The sequence below is a fragment of the Salvelinus sp. IW2-2015 genome, linkage group LG6.1 (assembly GCF_002910315.2).
Source record: "Salvelinus sp. IW2-2015 linkage group LG6.1, ASM291031v2, whole genome shotgun sequence".
Classification (NCBI taxonomy): domain Eukaryota; kingdom Metazoa; phylum Chordata; class Actinopteri; order Salmoniformes; family Salmonidae; genus Salvelinus; species Salvelinus sp. IW2-2015.
Window position 1 is genome coordinate 17,513,120 of NC_036845.1, and position 17,266 is coordinate 17,530,385.

At 44.0% G+C, this 17,266-nt stretch overlaps 1 protein-coding gene and 1 pseudogene across 1 annotated transcript; both read left to right on the plus strand.

Annotated features, from left to right (window-relative positions):
- The first annotated feature begins 7,185 nt into the window (after window positions 1–7,185).
- On the plus strand, window positions 7,186–12,694 carry LOC111964689 (zinc finger protein 407). The gene is made up of 3 exons (XM_023988526.2): window positions 7,186–7,251; window positions 9,725–9,784; window positions 9,926–12,694. Exon 3 carries the CDS (start codon window positions 10,007–10,009, stop codon window positions 12,692–12,694), a length of 2,688 nt encoding a protein of 895 aa, XP_023844294.1. The 5' UTR covers window positions 7,186–7,251; window positions 9,725–9,784; window positions 9,926–10,006.
- A 241-nt stretch (window positions 12,695–12,935) lies between these two features.
- Window positions 12,936–17,266, plus strand: part of LOC111964690 (zinc finger protein 407-like) — a 141,376-nt pseudogene continuing 137,045 nt past the window's right edge.

Consider the following 17,266-nt stretch of genomic DNA (forward strand, 5'->3'; position numbering starts at 1 on the left):
CAGGTGTGTGCCCTTCTAAATCATGTCCAATTCATTGAATTTACCACAGGTAGACTCCTGAGCTCAATTTCGAGTCTCATAGCAAAGGGTCTGAATACTTATGTAAATAAGGCCTTTCTGTTTTKAATTTTGAATAAATAAGCAAACATTTCTAAAAACCTRTTTTCGCTTTGTCATTATGGGGTATTGTGTGTAGGTAAACAATTTAATCCATTTTAGAATAAGGCTGTAATGTAAAAAAAAGTCAAGGGGTCTGAATACTTTCCGAATGCACTGCATGTGTTTGGGTAAGGAGGCGTGGTAGGGGGACCCTGGTTACCACAACACTATTGCTTCAATATCTTTCATACTTTTTATAATATTTTATCAAGCTAGAGTCTCTGATACACTGTTTCAACTATCAAATATTGTTTCATAGCTATCAAAATGTCTAAATCAGAGATTTCCTGCTGAAAGTAGTCAAGGTCAAGGTCATGAGCTGAACGACTGCAATAAAGAGATTGCAGGTGCAGGCCGCCGATGGCATCGCCAGTCACCTGAATGCTTGCATGACTTCCACTTTTAGTCACATAATTCTGACATGAKACGGTGCCCATTGGTGTATTTTGAGTAGTCTATCCAAACAGACGAAAAAACATCAACATGTTACGTCTGTGGGATATGAGGGTTATGAAGAACTATTCTACCGGTGTGCTGGTTTTTGCATCAATGATTATTTGGACGAATCMCGATTTTGTCGGGGTACACCTARACCTGAATTTCAGAAGGGGAGGGGATTTGGCSCATGTACTTGGCTGGGAGGATTTTAGAGGAGGGTGTGGAAAGAGGATCCACCCTACCAAAGAGGATCCACCCTGGTTCCACCACTCGCACTAGGYCAAACACCTCAACCTCTCCGCCATAACAAATTGAGTAGCTCGCAGGARGCCAGCGCTCACGCAAGATGTGGTTGATGCAAGATGTGGTTGCAGAAATACATTGGTGAAGTGGTGTGCATAATTGGTGTGCATCTGACTCGAAATCTATAATTTCAGATATAGTCCTTATTGAGTAAGGATGATGAGACAAATTGGCTAAAAAGAAAACTGATTTTAAGATAGACAACATTATCTCTGGCAATAACCTGTTACAGTCTGCACAGGGAGGTGTGAGATCTGTATTGTGGCGCCTCCTATGGGTTTTGTAATGTATCTGTATGCTCACGGGCCGAACTAGCTAAATTAACGAAAACATGGGGATATTTTGCCAGATACATTCTCCACAGGGAAATTGTCAGACATGCAGGTGTCCACTTTCCAGGGCAAGCATCCAGGCATTGTAACTCCCGAGGCATGCTGGCAGTTGTAAATGCCTTTGATAAGGCTTGTTTTTTATTGAGGTGAGGAGCAGTCTGAGACTGGCACGGAGGACAGGCGCTTATCAGCGCAGAGATAGTTCAAATCAAACACTTGTCCTTCATTCTGGAAGAATGGCGTCAGGGCTGCATTCTTCGGTCTTTGGAGAACAAGACCCCGAAGGTGCTACATTTGCTCTGAGACGTGTGACACAGTGGCCATCGCTGTCACCTGAGGAATGTCCTCGCAACAAGTTGTTGACATGCTTTATTGCTTTCACACTGCTTTTAATACACCCCAGCCAATGTCTAATTTCTCTACTTTCAGCTTGTTACACTGTTTATACTGTGTTGGAAAAACAGAAACAGTTGATAGTAACAGCAATCACAACTGGAACATTTTCTAGTGAGGATGTTTATTGCACAGTTCAACCAAGTATCAAATTATTGTCATGAACTTACTATGCAACTGTAATTATCGTGGTATATTTCTTTGTCATATTCAATTTCCCCCGAACAATATCACTTATTAAGCACAATGATATATAGTAAGCTGCAGCATCTCTCCTCTCTGCTACCAGGGTCATTGAACTCTAGAGTGGGATATACCATCCTCTCTGACTCTGTGTGTGACGGGCACAACTCTTATTGGCCTTGATCTACTGTGCATGTCACAAAGGTTCACATGAGTCAACATTCATATGGGCACCAGGCCCGGTCGGTGACATCGCCGCCTCGTGACAGCATGTCGAACTCCCAAAACGGCACATTCTCCATGGACTTGGAGCTCCCTCAAACGTGTACAGTATCACTTACAGTAAGCCAATATCAAATCACATTTTATTTGTCATTTGCGCCGAATACAACAGGTGTAGTAGACCTTACTGTGGAATGCTTACTTACAAGCCCTTAACCAACAATACTGTTTTAAGACAATATAGTTAAGAAAATATTTACTAAATAAACTGAAGTAAAAAAAATCACTTGGTGTCAGCACCCAGAAGCCACCTATATTTCTCGTTTTATTGTCTCCAATTCAAAAATACTGCCATAAAAGCAGAGTTCAAGGCCAAGGAGAGGCCTTCCTCTTTGTCGTCTCCAGGTTGCTGAACTGTGATAACCTACAGGTATTCTACAATAGTTGTGTCTAGGGCAAGACAGTAGTAACAAGGAACTCAGAAAGCATTTGATAGTTTATGACTTAGTCACATTTACAATGGATTTTCACGGCATTGCATGACATATGTTGTTATGTTTTACACAGAGCGTCCTTATGGAAAATAAGGTTATGATTCATGGATTCAAATAACTTTATGGATTATTAGAAATATGCCAATCTGTAATAGTTGTTTTATTATACAGTAAGCAACCTATTGTTTCAAAGTCTACGTTGGAGGGACAAATCCTGTAAAATATGACCATCTCATTCAAGATTGCTCAGGGTTCTGGGTAGGGATTAGGGTGCAGCCTAAAAGCCTAAGTGGGGTACTCTTCTCATCTCAATTTCTGCACTGATCTGAAACACCTAGACAGTTGAGTGCAAATCAGCAGGTGGCCCCCTCAGTACAAAGGAATGAGAAATGATGAGACGACACAACCCTGGTAGCAGTACTGCACACCATCCATACTGGATCTAATCCAGGCAAATACCTACAGTGGCTTGCGAAAGTATTCAACCCCCTTGGCATTTTTCCTATGTTGTTGCATTACAACCTGGAATTAAAATGGATTCTTGGAGGGTTTGTATCATTTGATTTACACAACATGCAAAATATTTTTTATTGCGAAACAAACAAGAAATAAGACAAAATACTGAAAAATTGAGCATGCATAACTATTCACCCCCCCAAAGTCAATACTTTGTAGAGCCACCTTTGGCAGCAATTACAGCTGCAAGTCTCTTGGGGCATGCCTCTATAAGCTTGGCACATCTAGCCACTGGGATTTTTGCCCATTCTTCAAGGCAAAACTGCTCTAGCTCCTTCAAGTTGGATGGGTTCCGCTGGTTTACAGCAATCTTTAAGTCATACCACAGATTCTCAATTGGATCGAGGTCTGGGCTTTGACTAGGCCGTTCCAAGACATTTAAATGTTTCCCCTTAAACCACTCGAGTGTTGCTTTAGCAGTATGCTTAGGGTCATTGTCCTGCTGGAAGGTGAACCTCCGTCCCAGTCTCAAATCTCTGGAAGACTGAAACAGGTTTCCCTCAAGAATTTCCCTGTATTTATCATCGTCCATCATTCCTTCAATTCTGACCAGTTTCCCAGTCCCTGTCGATGAAAAACATCCCCACAGCATGACGCTGCCACCACCATGTCTCACTGTGGGGAGGTGTTGGGTTTGCGCCAGAYATAGCGTTATCCTTGATAGCCAAAAAGCTCAATTTTAGTCTCAACTGACCAGAGTACATTCTTCCATATGTTCGGGGAGTCTCCCACATGCCTTTTGGTGAACACCAAACGTGTTTGCTTATTTTGTTCTTTAAGCAATGGCTTTTTTCTATCCACTCTTCCGTAAAGCCCAGCTCTGTGGAGTGTACGGCTTAAAGTGGTCCTATGGACAGATACTCCAATCTCCGCTGTGGAGCTTTGCAGCTCCTTCAGGGTTACCTTTGGTCTCTTTGTTGCCTCTTTGATTAATCTCCTCCTTGCCTGGTCYGTGAGTTTTGGTGGGTGGCCCTCTCTTAGCAGGTTTGTTGTGGTGCCATTTTCATTTTTTAATTATGGATTTAATGGTGCTCCGTGGTATGTTCAAAGTTTTATTTTATTTTTTATAACCCAACCCTGATCTGTACTTCTCCACAACTTTGTCCTTGACCTGTTTGGAGAGCTCCTTGGTCTTCACGATGCCGTTTGCTTGGTGGTGCTGCTTGTTTAGGGATGTTGCAGACTCTGGGGCYTTTCGGRACAGGTGTATATATACTGAGATCATGTGACAGATCATGTGACATTTAGATTGCACACAGGTGGACTTTATTTAACTTCTGAAGGTAATTGGTTGCACCAAATCTTATTTAGGGGCTTCATAGCAAAGAGGGTGAATACATACGCACGCACCACTTTTCCATTTAAACAGTTTTTGAATTTTTTGAAACAAGTGTTTTTTTAAATTTCACTTCACCGATTTGGACTATTTTGTGTATGTCCATTACATGAAATCCAAATAAAAATCAATTTAAATTGCAGGTTGTAATACAACAAAATAGGAAAAATGCCAAGGGGGATGAATAGTTTTGCAAGGCACTGTAAATGCAGGTATTATGGGTTATGTGTTATTACATGTATTACTAACTATGGGAACAACATTTTAGCACCCTCTAGTGTTCTTCTAGGAGAAGCATGGTCAGCCTTTCATGCAGTGTTTTTTAAATTATTACTTGCAATGGGTTTACATCAAAATGTACATCAAGCCGTCATAGTTAAAAATCAATAACCATTTGCATTTCTACTTGCAATTATATCATGCTTCTTTGAGATAACTAATCAAAGGACCAAAGAGCAAATGTTGGTTTGTTGCGTGAAATCTATTTATTGATGATGACGAGGCATCCTGCAAGGAAGACGGGCAGAGTTTCAGTCAGTGTCCAACATAGTCAACCCTTCCTCTCTCAGTAAAGACAGCTAGGTACAAATGACTAATGAACCTAATGAAAAATTGGAGACGGGGGCTGCGTTTCTAACCATCCATGTCACATAATTTTGACTGTGATGAATTAAGCAAAATTACTGGAAAAGTAAACAGTGTATTCAATGCACGGGTATCATTTATCATCTCCTGACCTGATAGACTACGGTATCAATTAAGGCACATGCATTAATCCAGTTTCAAACTTCACCAACGAACAGGGATGTGACATGGCTACGGTGATTAATCACTGACCAATGTTAACTGACACATTGTGTGTCTGTCTGGAGTGATGCTCCCACTTGTGGGCTGTATACAATTGCCATTGAAATAGAGCAGTGGAATACAGGGACAGTGCAAAAAAAGTCTAGGGTCGAAGAAGGTGAATTACAGTGACAAGTAGTGCATGTTTGAGATCAACTACATCGCAGTCAGACTGTGCAGAACACTGATCGACAAATCACCTTGCATCCCAAATCTACACACTATTAGATTGTGATTCTGCCTCCCTCGCCTTGCTGGAACTGAGSCTCTGCTCACAGGTGTGCTCATTTGATGCCTGTTGTTGAGCATCTCAATTGTCTAAAAAGTAGGCAAGTTTCCTTTCTGCCATCTCATTTCTTCCATGTTTAATGATGTGTAAGAATGTAGGTCTACAAGTGAAAGCCTGGTAATCAACCTCCATATTTTACCCAGGCTATCATGTCTTGGGGGGAAGATTTTCGAGTTCCCAGTTGTTTTGAATCTTGGTCAGTGCTGTCTGTGATACTTCGGATGTCCCCACCATAATGGCGCGTTCATGTGCTAGTCGGAACTAGGAAACTCTGAAATGTCCGACTTGCTAACTGGTTGTAGTTATACACGTGCTGCGTTCAACGATTCAGCAAGTCGGACATTTCTGAGTTTCCTAGTTCCGACTAGCATTGAACGCGGCATTAAACACAAATCCATCATCATTCTTTTTTAAAGTTTTTTAATCTCAGAAAAACCAGTATACATACAAGACGTATACAAACAGACAATGATAACATATGCTAGGCTAGGGGGTACAACAACTGACAGATTATACAAAGATTAAAATATACACACGTATTGATTGTTTTAACAGCTTTCTTATTAGAAGAACGTAGAATGGTCTWAATGTACTGCTCGAATTCCTTATAGAAAACAAGGAAGAGTGTTTTTTTATTAGTGAATTTACATTTATGAATATRAAGTTTTCCCATTAGCACAATTTGATTCATGAGGTATAATTATTTTTCTTTATCCTTATTATATTTAAGGAAACCGAGCAGCACATTATCCCATAAAAAACAAAAGTCATCAAGAATATTAACAATTATAAAACTATGAATATCTTGCCATAATTTCTTTACATGTAGACAATGCCAAAATAAATGCAAAACTATTTCTGGATGCTCAGCACAAAAAGTACAGTTAATGTTAGTCTTTTTTGAGTTTCTTCAGGTAATGATTCACAGGGTAATACTTATGGGTCATTCTGAAAGAGACCTCTTTGACCTTGTTAACAAGCAGGTATTTGTCTGGTAATAACCAGACTTTTTTCCAACAGATATTATTGACAAATGTATTCCAGTAAGTTGTGACATAAGGAATGGATACAATATCCCTTTGAAATAAAGCACGTATAAATCTGTTGTTCTGATGGAGCAAGGAGAAATGCATTTTTCCTATTGGAGAGTCAACTGGATTAAGCGAGGGTATGTCAAGAAGGTGAGGTCTGGTTACACCTCTAAACAACATGAGAGTTCCAGATAGAATAGCATCAAAGACTATGGCAAACTCTCTAGGTGTAACAAGGATATTGTAATGAGATTTTAAAAATCCTCATAATTGAGTAACAAACCTTCTGCATTACAAAGTTGACTCACCAGCAGGATATGATTAGTAAACCAGTTCTTAAAAAATAAAGACTTGTTTCTATACAAAATATCCATATTGTTCCAAATGAAATACCTATGCGGGGGAAATTGTTTATATATTAACGACCACGCTAAGAATTCTTGTCTATGAASAGCAGATAATTTTGTAGGAACCTTATAAATGTTATTGTTACAAAGTAACATACAAATGAAGCCACCAAAACGGGAGAAGATATAACGACGGATGAAATTTCAAATTGAAGTGTCCATCATCCATCTAAATCGGAACTTTCCGAGTTGTCCTGAACACCGCATCAGCTTGCTAGAGTGACGTATGGTACGTGCTACGGTACGCCACTTGTGACCAAGAGGGAAAAGCGCGGACATTGAGAATACTGGGGAAATTGTAGGTAAGCTGTTAAAACTACCATCATATTGATTACTTAAATACGGGTCTGTAATTCCTAAAGCATTATGGATATTTAAAATGTATGTACAGCAACTGTTTAGCTTATAAACACATGTATTTCAAAGGTCGACATTAGCTTCCTTTTTGGGCCTCTGTGCTGCCGTCGTTTTTAGGGCTTAAGAGCAAACAAGTCCCACCTCTATGCCGCACTCATTGGACGACAGTGAAAATACTCTTATCTGATAGGACTGGCTTCACGTAACTCACATTTCTAGCTCTTSTGTATTTTCATGAATATTTTGAACATATTGGTATCGGAATGATGGTTGACACAAATATGAACCAGTCGGAATGAAATAGCTACATCCAAACCGACCTTGACACTAATTKCCCAAAAGTCGAATATTACTTGATACCCTTGTTCTCAAATTAGAAGAAATAAGTTTGGAAGGATGACCATATATTGAGAAGTTTTGCATCGCGCCGTACCTAAGGTTACTTTAGCTACTTTTGGCAGCACTCTGGCATTGGTAGCAACTAGCCAGTGGCAGTGTGATAGCCGACCAACAGTGTCGTTAAATTGCAGAACGTCGACCTTAACTATCTCGTACATGCATAACTACCCGACCAACCATGCTAGCTAGCTAGTTAGACCCTCGTGGCTCTAACTGGCTAACGCTAGCTAATGCTAAGCTAGTTAGCTAAGGAGTTACTATGTAGGAAAGCTGGACTCCCAGTTGCAAGAGCCTAGCTCTGCTTAACACTCTCCGCTCTGTCCAGGGCAACGTAGAGACGGACTGAAAAACGAGTCTTTTAGCAGGAAAATAAAGTTTGAATTCGTGCAATTATATGTGAGATGTATCCGGTTGGCTGTCAAGTGATTAGCACAGTTCGTCAGATAATTGTACTCCCTAATTATTTTACTTTAGTCCATATACTGTATTTTCTCACTCCAGTAACCATCTGACTTTCTTCAAGTCTTTAAATTATACTGAACCAAAACATAAACGCAACATGTTAAGTGCTGGTTTCATGAGCTGACAAGAGATCCCAGAAATGTWCCATACACACAAAAAGCTTATTCCTCAAAAATGTGCACACATTTGTTTACATCCCTGTTAGTGAGCATTTCACCCGTTGTCAAGATAATCCATCCATCTGACAGGTGTGGCATATCACAAGCTGATTAAACAGCATGATCATTACACAGGTGCCTTGTGCGGGACAATAAAAGGCCACTAAAATGAGCAGTTTTGTCACAACACAATGCCACAGATGTCTCAAGTTTTAAGGGAGTGCGCAATTGGCATGCTGACTGCAGGAATGTMCACCATAGCTGTTGCCAGATAATTACATGTTAATCTCTCTACCATAARCCACCTCCAATGTAGTTTTAGAGAATTTGGTAGCATGTCCAACCGGATTCACAATCGCAGACCACGTGTAACCACGCCAGCCCAGGACCTCCACATCCGGCTTCTTAACCTGTGGTAGGGGCGGGTGCAGAGGAGTATTTATGTCTGTAATATAGCTCTTTTGAGGGGAAAACCGAATTCTGATTTGCTGGGCCTGGCTCTCAAGTGGGTGGGCCTATGCCCAACCATGGCTGCTCCCCTGCCCAGTCATGTGAAATCCATAGGTTAGGGCCTAATTTCTTTATTTATATTGACTTATTTCCTTATATGAACTGCAACTCAGCAAAATCTTTGAAATTGTTGCATGTTGCGTTTATATTTTTTGTTATTACCATGTAATCTCTCGTTAATTTGGACACTATCTTGAGATAAATCAATACTTTGAAGACATGTCCTGGCAAGGCACGTGAGAGAGTTGCTARACTGGCTACTGGAGCAGGTGGGAAGAGGTTCAGGTCAGGTTTAGTTMATTTAGATTTTTTTTAAATAAATCATTGCCTGCTTTTAAAGCAAACTTGACTACACATATACTTCATTTGACGTATTATCTAAATGTTTGAGGAGAGTAGTCATAAAATTTGATGGGGAACAAAATGAGTTCATGTAATGTCATGGTGGGGATTATATTTTTGGYATCAGGTTGAAAAAGATATTGCACAGCAATGAGATTTTGACCAAAATTCTCACAAGCGATTGGCACCCCATCCAGAGGGATGGTGCCTAAAATGTAGACTACAGTAGATAGGTCACAAGAAGGGAGAGTGAAATATCTAAGCTGGCTAAATTCTTCTTAGGAGATTCATCTGTGTCAACCATCAGCTGTACTAAGTCTATTGTATAATGTTTATAAATTAGGATTCTTTGAAGTTAAATATATTTAAAGGGGAGAGGTAAATATAATCTAGGCCTAATTAATTGTAACCTATTTAAATTTATGCTACTGACCACTCACTGCCTTTCCCTGTTTTAAAAATGTATATTTTTTTAATCAAATGTAACATCACATGCATGCAACGTCAACCACCTTATTACTGAACAGTTTCATTCTAAAATCACTAGATGGCGACTGATACCTACATTTGGCCGACTTCGTTTTTGAACACGCAGAATGATCTCTGAGTAAGTAGCCTACTCCATCTATACAMTTTGAAACACAGTTTTGTTATATGAAACACAGTATTGTTATGTTATATTTATTTTGTTCAGCTAATTTCACAGTCAATTATATGAGGATTGCCCATCTTAAATTTTACTTTACAGGAACAGGATCATAACTTAATTGATTGCTGGAACAGAGTCCAATTTCCTCTTCTCATGTAAAGGCATCAGGAGTTGTCTAACATGGACAGAGAATTAAGGTCAGGGAAGGAGATTAATGAGGACAAGGTGCCTCATCATAGGGACACAGGAAGTGTCTCCACAGAGGAAATGGAGAGTGGAGGAATTCCTCCCCTAGCAAAGAGGCCCAGGCCTGATGATGTCACAGCTGACAGCACAGGAGAGATTGAGGAGGACACCGGCGGTAAGGTGGCTGATGGGAAGGAGTCAGACCAGCCGCCTCGGGTTGAGGTGAACATTACCCCGGAGACAGGTTACGGCTGTGCCTGTCCCATCTGTGGCTTTGTGGCCAAAACTCCAACTGCCTTGAAGATTCACTCCAAGAGGAAGCACACCGGTAGAGGAAAGACCCGGGGTGTGAGCTCAGCTGAGGTACTTGTTGAAATAGATGGCTCCACAACCGGAGCAACAGCACAGACTTCAAATTACAAGACAGGTGGAGACACTGAGGAGAAAGTGAGCAGCAGTGAGAGACAGCAGGATGCCACAGAGAGTCAGAGTCAGGGCACAGAGGCAGGGGGTTCTGAGGGGGAGGTGACTACAATAATAGCCAAAGAGGAAATTGCTGAGAAACAAGGGACAGGGAGAGATACTTTTGATATGAAGGTGACTACAATAGCTACAGAGGAGATTGCAGAGGAGGAGCAAGAAAAGACCCCCGGTAAGAAGATAGTAGGTAAACGGGGCCCCAAGCCCAAGACCATACATGCTTGTAGCTACTGTGGTCACGAGTTTAGGGACAAGCCAAGCCTAGATACACACATCAAGAGACGCCACACCAAAGAGATGAATTACTTCTGTGAATTCTGCTTGTACGCCTGTGTGGCAAAGTGCGACTACGAAAAGCACTGTCTTAGTAACAAGCACAACAAACGAGTCGCGGAAAGCAGGGAATCCTCTGGCCTCTCGTCACCCATGGACAAGAAGACAGCCGAGCAGGCTCAAATCTTTGCCTCCACGACGACTCAGACCCGGGCGTCCAGGCGTGCGCTCGGTGCCAGGTTCCAGCTGCAGTGCGGGAGTTGCGAATTCAGGGTCAGCAACTCTGCTTTGCTGGAGAGCCACGCTCGGCTAAAGCGCCATGGCGAGCATCGCTTCCTCTGTAACGTCTGCCGCTACTACACCGCTACATCCGAGTGGATGGACACACATGTGTCCTCGGAGAGCCACCGGCGTGTGGCTGAGGAGAAAAACACAGGGTCCTCCTTTGAGGAGTGCGTTGAGAAGGTGAGCAAAGATTCGATCGGTGACGACATGCTGACAGATGACGTGGCAGTAGGGGTCATCGGACATGRTGGAGAGCTGCAACCTGATGTTAATGAGGAAGCTATTGAGGCTGCGAAAGTCGTGTTGGAGAACATGGAAGAGCACACGGACGAGAAAAGCCCCCTCAAGAGGAGGAGAGGCAGGCCAAAGGGGCCTGCTGCAACTACATGTGAATACTGTGGCCTTCTCGCCTCCAATAGTACCAATCTAAATGTGCATATTCGTCGTAAGCACAGCCGGCAGTACAGCTTCACCTGCAGGCTTTGTTCTTACAACTGTGTGACGAAAGGCGACATGGACCGACACTGTGTCACAAAGAAGCACCTTAAACGCGTGGAGGATGCTAGCAGGGATGGCCAAGTGGACCTGGATACATCAGTGCAGGTCGTGAGTAAAGAGTCAGGCTCTCAGGCCAGCGAGGGTGAGGCTATACATCGGAATAGTCCAGTCAGAGCAGGGTCCAAAGGAGAGGAGGGGGCCACGGACAAAACAGGGGAGCTGTCACAAGACGACGTCAAAGCACAAGTGAGCAGCCCGAAAAAGAGCAAGTACGACTTGGTCAACTCCTGCAGCCATTGCAGCTTCGTAGCTCATTCGATTCCCTCCCTCGACCTCCACGTGAAGAGGAGACACACCCGGGACTTTGAGTTTGTGTGCCTGGCGTGCAGCTACTACGCGGTCACGCGTCGAGAGATGTCTCGCCACGCCTCCACGGACAAGCATAAGCAGAAGAGTGAGGTCTACCTAGAGAACCTGGAGAGCTTTGTGGCGGAAGACCTGGCACAGCCAGAGGAGGAGGCCATGGAGCTGGGGAACAGAGCTGACCCTGATGCTGACAACATTGCTCACACTGAGGAGCCCTCCCCCTCAGTGCCCCCTGACACAGACATAGAGCAGCCCACAGGCACAACTACAGACCAGCCTAACAGTATAGACACAGACCCAACCCCACAGACACAATACAGACCAAGCCCACAGAGACAGAGCAAGCCCCAACTACACAGACCCAGACCAGCCCCCTATCATCGATACAGAACAACCCACAGATACAGACCACCCACAGACAAAGGACAGCCCAACTACACAGACACAGACCAGCGCCCCTATCATCGATACAGAACAACTCACACTACGACCAACCACAGACAACAGACCAGCCCAATGACACAGACACAGACCAGCCCCCTATCATCGATACAAACAACCCACAGACACAGATACAATCAACACAGAGCGACAGAGCAGCCCAAACTACACAGACAAGACCAGCCCCCTATCATTCGATACATACCCAACCCACAGGGAACAAGCAAGCTCCCAACAACACAGACACAGACCAGCCCCCTATCACCGATACAGACCAGCCCACAACACAGAGCATATTACCACTACCCCACACAGACTTCTGACGTTTTGACGCAATGAGCATGGCAGCCCCAATAGTGGAAGTTATTGCACGTTTTGAGGACAACCACAGAGATCCAGGCTGGCTGGTGAGGCGTCCTGTGGTTGGCTCGGAACAAACAGCAACGAAGCTTCCAGGTACGTGTGAGCCTCAGAGCACAGCAGAAATCACCTTACACCGCCCGAGGAGCGCCAGAAGAAGGGGCCGACCCGAGCGGGAACCGAGCATTTCTGTTTCAGACGACGACGTTGAGATGGTCTGATGAAGAAACCTGAATCTCTTCCCAGAGAAACAGCTCACCGGGCGCTGCGTTCGACGTGCATCATACCTCTCAAGTCCTTGACTTGAAGCCGAGCTGGCTTTGGCATGAAGAACGGCATGCTCACTCTGTGAGGGCCACTCTGGCTGGCGCGGGCGGGCAGTTCAGAACCGATCAAAAGAACCAACCTGTCAAGGGCTTCGAGGTCTGTCCAAGGTGGTTAACTCCCAACCCCCGCATCCGCTGGCGAGGACTGCGCTTCGTTGGCGGACGGCATGAGCGCCTCAATGTAGTCAACCATCTCCATGAAGCACCCGTCCAAGGAGAAGCACTTCCATGCATTGCGTGCGGCAAGTCCCTTCTACACGGAGAGCAACCTGCACCAGCACCTGACAAGCGCCGCCCACCTGCGCAACGAGCCAGCCACATCGAGGAGCTTCCGGAGGGCAGGCCCACCTTCAGTGCTGTGAAGTTGCACGGGACCCGTTCGAGACGGAGAGGAAAGCTGTTCGTGACATCAAGGAGAAGCACGAGAGCTGTTTGCGCGGAGGTCAACAAGTTACGTCCTGGAGAACGAGCAGATCAACCGCGAGCGCGAGGAGAACCAGGGCAGCGTGTGCAAGCACTGCGGCAAGGTGTGCAAGAGCAGCAACTCCATGGCCTTCCTGGCGCACATCCGCACACACACGGGTACGTTGTCTTATTTGAAAACCTTCACTGCTATTGTTTTTTTTATGATACATACTTTTTTTTAATGAGTTATTTTAAATGAGTTATTTTAAATGAGTTATTTTAAAGTCATTGATAGCTGCGTCACTAATATTCATAGGTGTTATTATACAGTGTATACACCACTTAGAATTGACCAGCATTGTCAATCATTACATGTGTTGGACATCAGGTTTTGAGATACTGTAGTCTAGCCTATATAGCGGTATCAGGGCCAGGCCAGGTATCAGAGGAGAGGCATGGTTCATGTAGTGATGGGAGCTTAAGCCATGCGTTGGAGGAATGGAGAAGGTAAAGACTGAGCTGCAGGAGATGCTAATGGACCACGGATTGGGATTCCCTGTGCACCGCCTGGTCAAAGACATGTGCGACTCATAATTGATGTGTCCATTACCAAGACTCGGTTGTAATTATAGTCAATAAGTCTCTGTAAATGTGTTAAAGCTCTGGCTAAAAGCATTGGCGACCCAAAGAGAGGTGGGCTAATAATTTAAAATAATCAATGCAGGCGTATTCAAAGCTCTTAATTTCCCTTGTGTGTGTGTGTGTGTGTTTGTATGTGTAATTTGTGTGTGTGTGTGTGTGTCAGCCTACATGGTGAGCTGATTATCCTCAATCCATTAAGATTTATCTTGTCATTTATAATGCAAATCAGGGTTCGGCTGGTCAGGTCTATGACTGGGGAATGTCCGGCGGGTTAAGAATAGAGGGCGCTCCATTACTCTTCCCTGACCATGTGTATTAATTGCTTTTAAAATCAGCTTAATGTAGGAATGAGAAGTGAGGGYGCCATCAATAAATGCCCTTCTCTGCTTCCTCCGGTCCGTCCCCCTTTCAGCCCAAACTTTAATGGGACTTTAATTAGAGTACAGGCACAGCTCTATGGTCGTTCTGGGTGTATTATGTGTCTCTCTGTGTGTGTGTGTGTGTGTCTGAGGTTGTGTGTGTGTGTGTGTGTGTGTGTGTGTCTGTGTCTCTCTCTGTGTGTGTGGAGTGACTGACTAATGGCCGAGGAGGGTTAAGATGTGTGGACCGTCTCGGAGAGTTGACGGGGGGGTTGCCATGTGCAGAGTCAATGAGAGTGCTGCCACGAGGCACTATGGTAGTCTGGTCATGTGGGTCAGAATGCTCAGATACTCAGGCTGCTGCTGCTGCTGCTTTCTCTAAGTGTGTGCCCTCACCCATCACCGAGACGACATGATTAGGCCTACTTCTGTTTGGGATGACCTCTCAACTTCTAATATGGGGGAAGAGTCGCCATGGTCTCACCATTGCAAACTGGTTCAGGTTGGCATGTGGTCTGTTTTGCTGGGGTACGTCCTACGGTTAATTAATTCAGAAAAATAAAAGCATACAAGTAGAGCAACTAACTGTCTTTACTTTGGCATTCCCCTCATGTCTCTGTGGCTCAACAAAACCACACTTTGTGGTTACGTGGCACGGGGAGACTCACACATGCTGTACAGTAAGACTGAATTGAAWTTCTGTTTGTTGTACAGTCGAGTAGTCTGAAAGGACAGACGACATCAACAAGAGAAGGATTATGAGGCCAAATGATCAACATTTAGATTTATCCTTTGTGTGATATTTTGTTGAATTTGTAATATCCGTTTATGAGCCTACTACAGTATTTCATATTGCCGTGTAAACAACGCCGTTACTCCGGTTCCAGCTGAGGGAAAGTGTTACTTAAGCAAATGAAAACAGTGACACTTTAAGAAGATGTGTTTATCAAAGTCAAGGGCACATTTGAAGGTCTCGATGTGAGTATTGYCGTTATTTKTTTAGGTGGCTTTTTCGATTGAATTTATCTCCTTCTTGATGAGTTTGCTCATTTCTGAGTTTGCTCGTTTTCTTTGCCTCTTTGCAGAATGCACCTATTTCTTAGCATTTTGACACCGTATACTAGTTATTATTATTGCTAAGTTCCCTCATTACATTGAGTTATTCTCTCTTTGTATGTGGTCATTTACCGTGTACACTTCCTCCATTGCTGTGGAACAGGGGACTGTGGGGTCCGCCAGTGTTTGGACTGGGAGCATGTCCAGATCGTTTTAATTAAACCAAGATTTTTTATTTACTTGATTAATCGGCGAAATCAGGAGATGGTGGGAGGCTGCACGCATATTTGTCAATTTGTCCCCTGGGGAAAAAAAGACTTACATTTTGCCAATGAGGATGCAACTGGATTTGCATTTTGAGCTAAATTGGTCACTTTTTCACTTGAGAGAGCTGTCTGACCTTCTGAGGTCTGGGGTGGGTTGAAGTAATGGCCACACACACACATAATCACCACACACACTTGCCAAACATGCACACACACACTCTTTCTCTCTAACAAACAAACAAACAAACACACACACACACACACACACACACACACACACACACACACACACACACACACACACACACACACACACACACACACACACACACACACACACACACACACACAATGAGTTTCTGAAGGTGTAAACAAAACTATTTGATTTGAAAATTCAACACKGGGAAAAAAATCTGTCCCTTTAAAAATGTTTTAAAACGGGATTTGCCGGGATTTTGGCAACGATGCCCTTTTAACTACTTCGCCAGAGTCAGATGAACTCGTGGGTACCATGTTTATGTCTCTGTGTCCAGTGTGAAGGAAGTTAGAGGTAGTTTTTGCAAGCTAATGCTAACTAGCGTTAACGCAATGACTGATCGTCTATGGGTATCTGCTAGCATTGCCAAAATCCTGAAGTATCCCTTCAGGGAGAGAGAGGGAGAGAGAGAGAGAGAGAGCAAGCGCATTGCGGGTCATTACCCATCTCATCTGGAATGTGAGGGAGCCACATTGCCCCTATGTGGTTGGCAATATTAATTTAACATGACACTGCATTGATGGTCAATTTCAGTTTCATGGAGGCTGTTTAAGTGGAGTGGTGGAGTATTAACATGATGAGACGTGAGAAGGGAGGGATGCCACATCTCTCTCCTCCTGCCATGTCTCATACTCACTCACACAGCCATCTGGCCAGATCCTCTCCCTCTGCGCCTGTCACTCGCTTCACCTCGGCTTGGGCGTGTGTGTGTGTTTGTTTTGGGGAGCGCATCATAGGGGTGTGTATCGATGCTAAATGAAGAGGCCCGATTCACCAGCGCTCATGTGTTAACGCCCCTCCCTCGCCTGTTTGCAGGCCTTGTTAGCACGCGCTTGCCTTTCAATCTTCGTTACCAGCTTAAAATTCAACTTGTCGTACTTCCAGCTCGCGGCAAGTGAACCGTGTATGAACAAATTAGTAATCTACACAAAGTGCTTAATCAAATCAGCGGCTGCCCCTGAAATAAATATTGCAATGAGTCTTGGGATATTCACTGGGAGAGCGGATTGCATAGCGAGTATATTATAGGAGGTTTCCAGTCAGATTAGTGTGTCATACTGGAGAACTGCTGCTTTTGTCTGCATGGGACCTGGCCCCTAGTCTGTCTGCATGGGACCTGGCCCCTAGTCTGTCTGCATGGGACCTGGCCCTAGTCTGTCTGCATGGGACCTGGCCCTAGTCTGTCTGCATGGGACCTGGCCCCTTGTCTGTCTGCATGGGACCTGGCCCCTTGTCTGTCT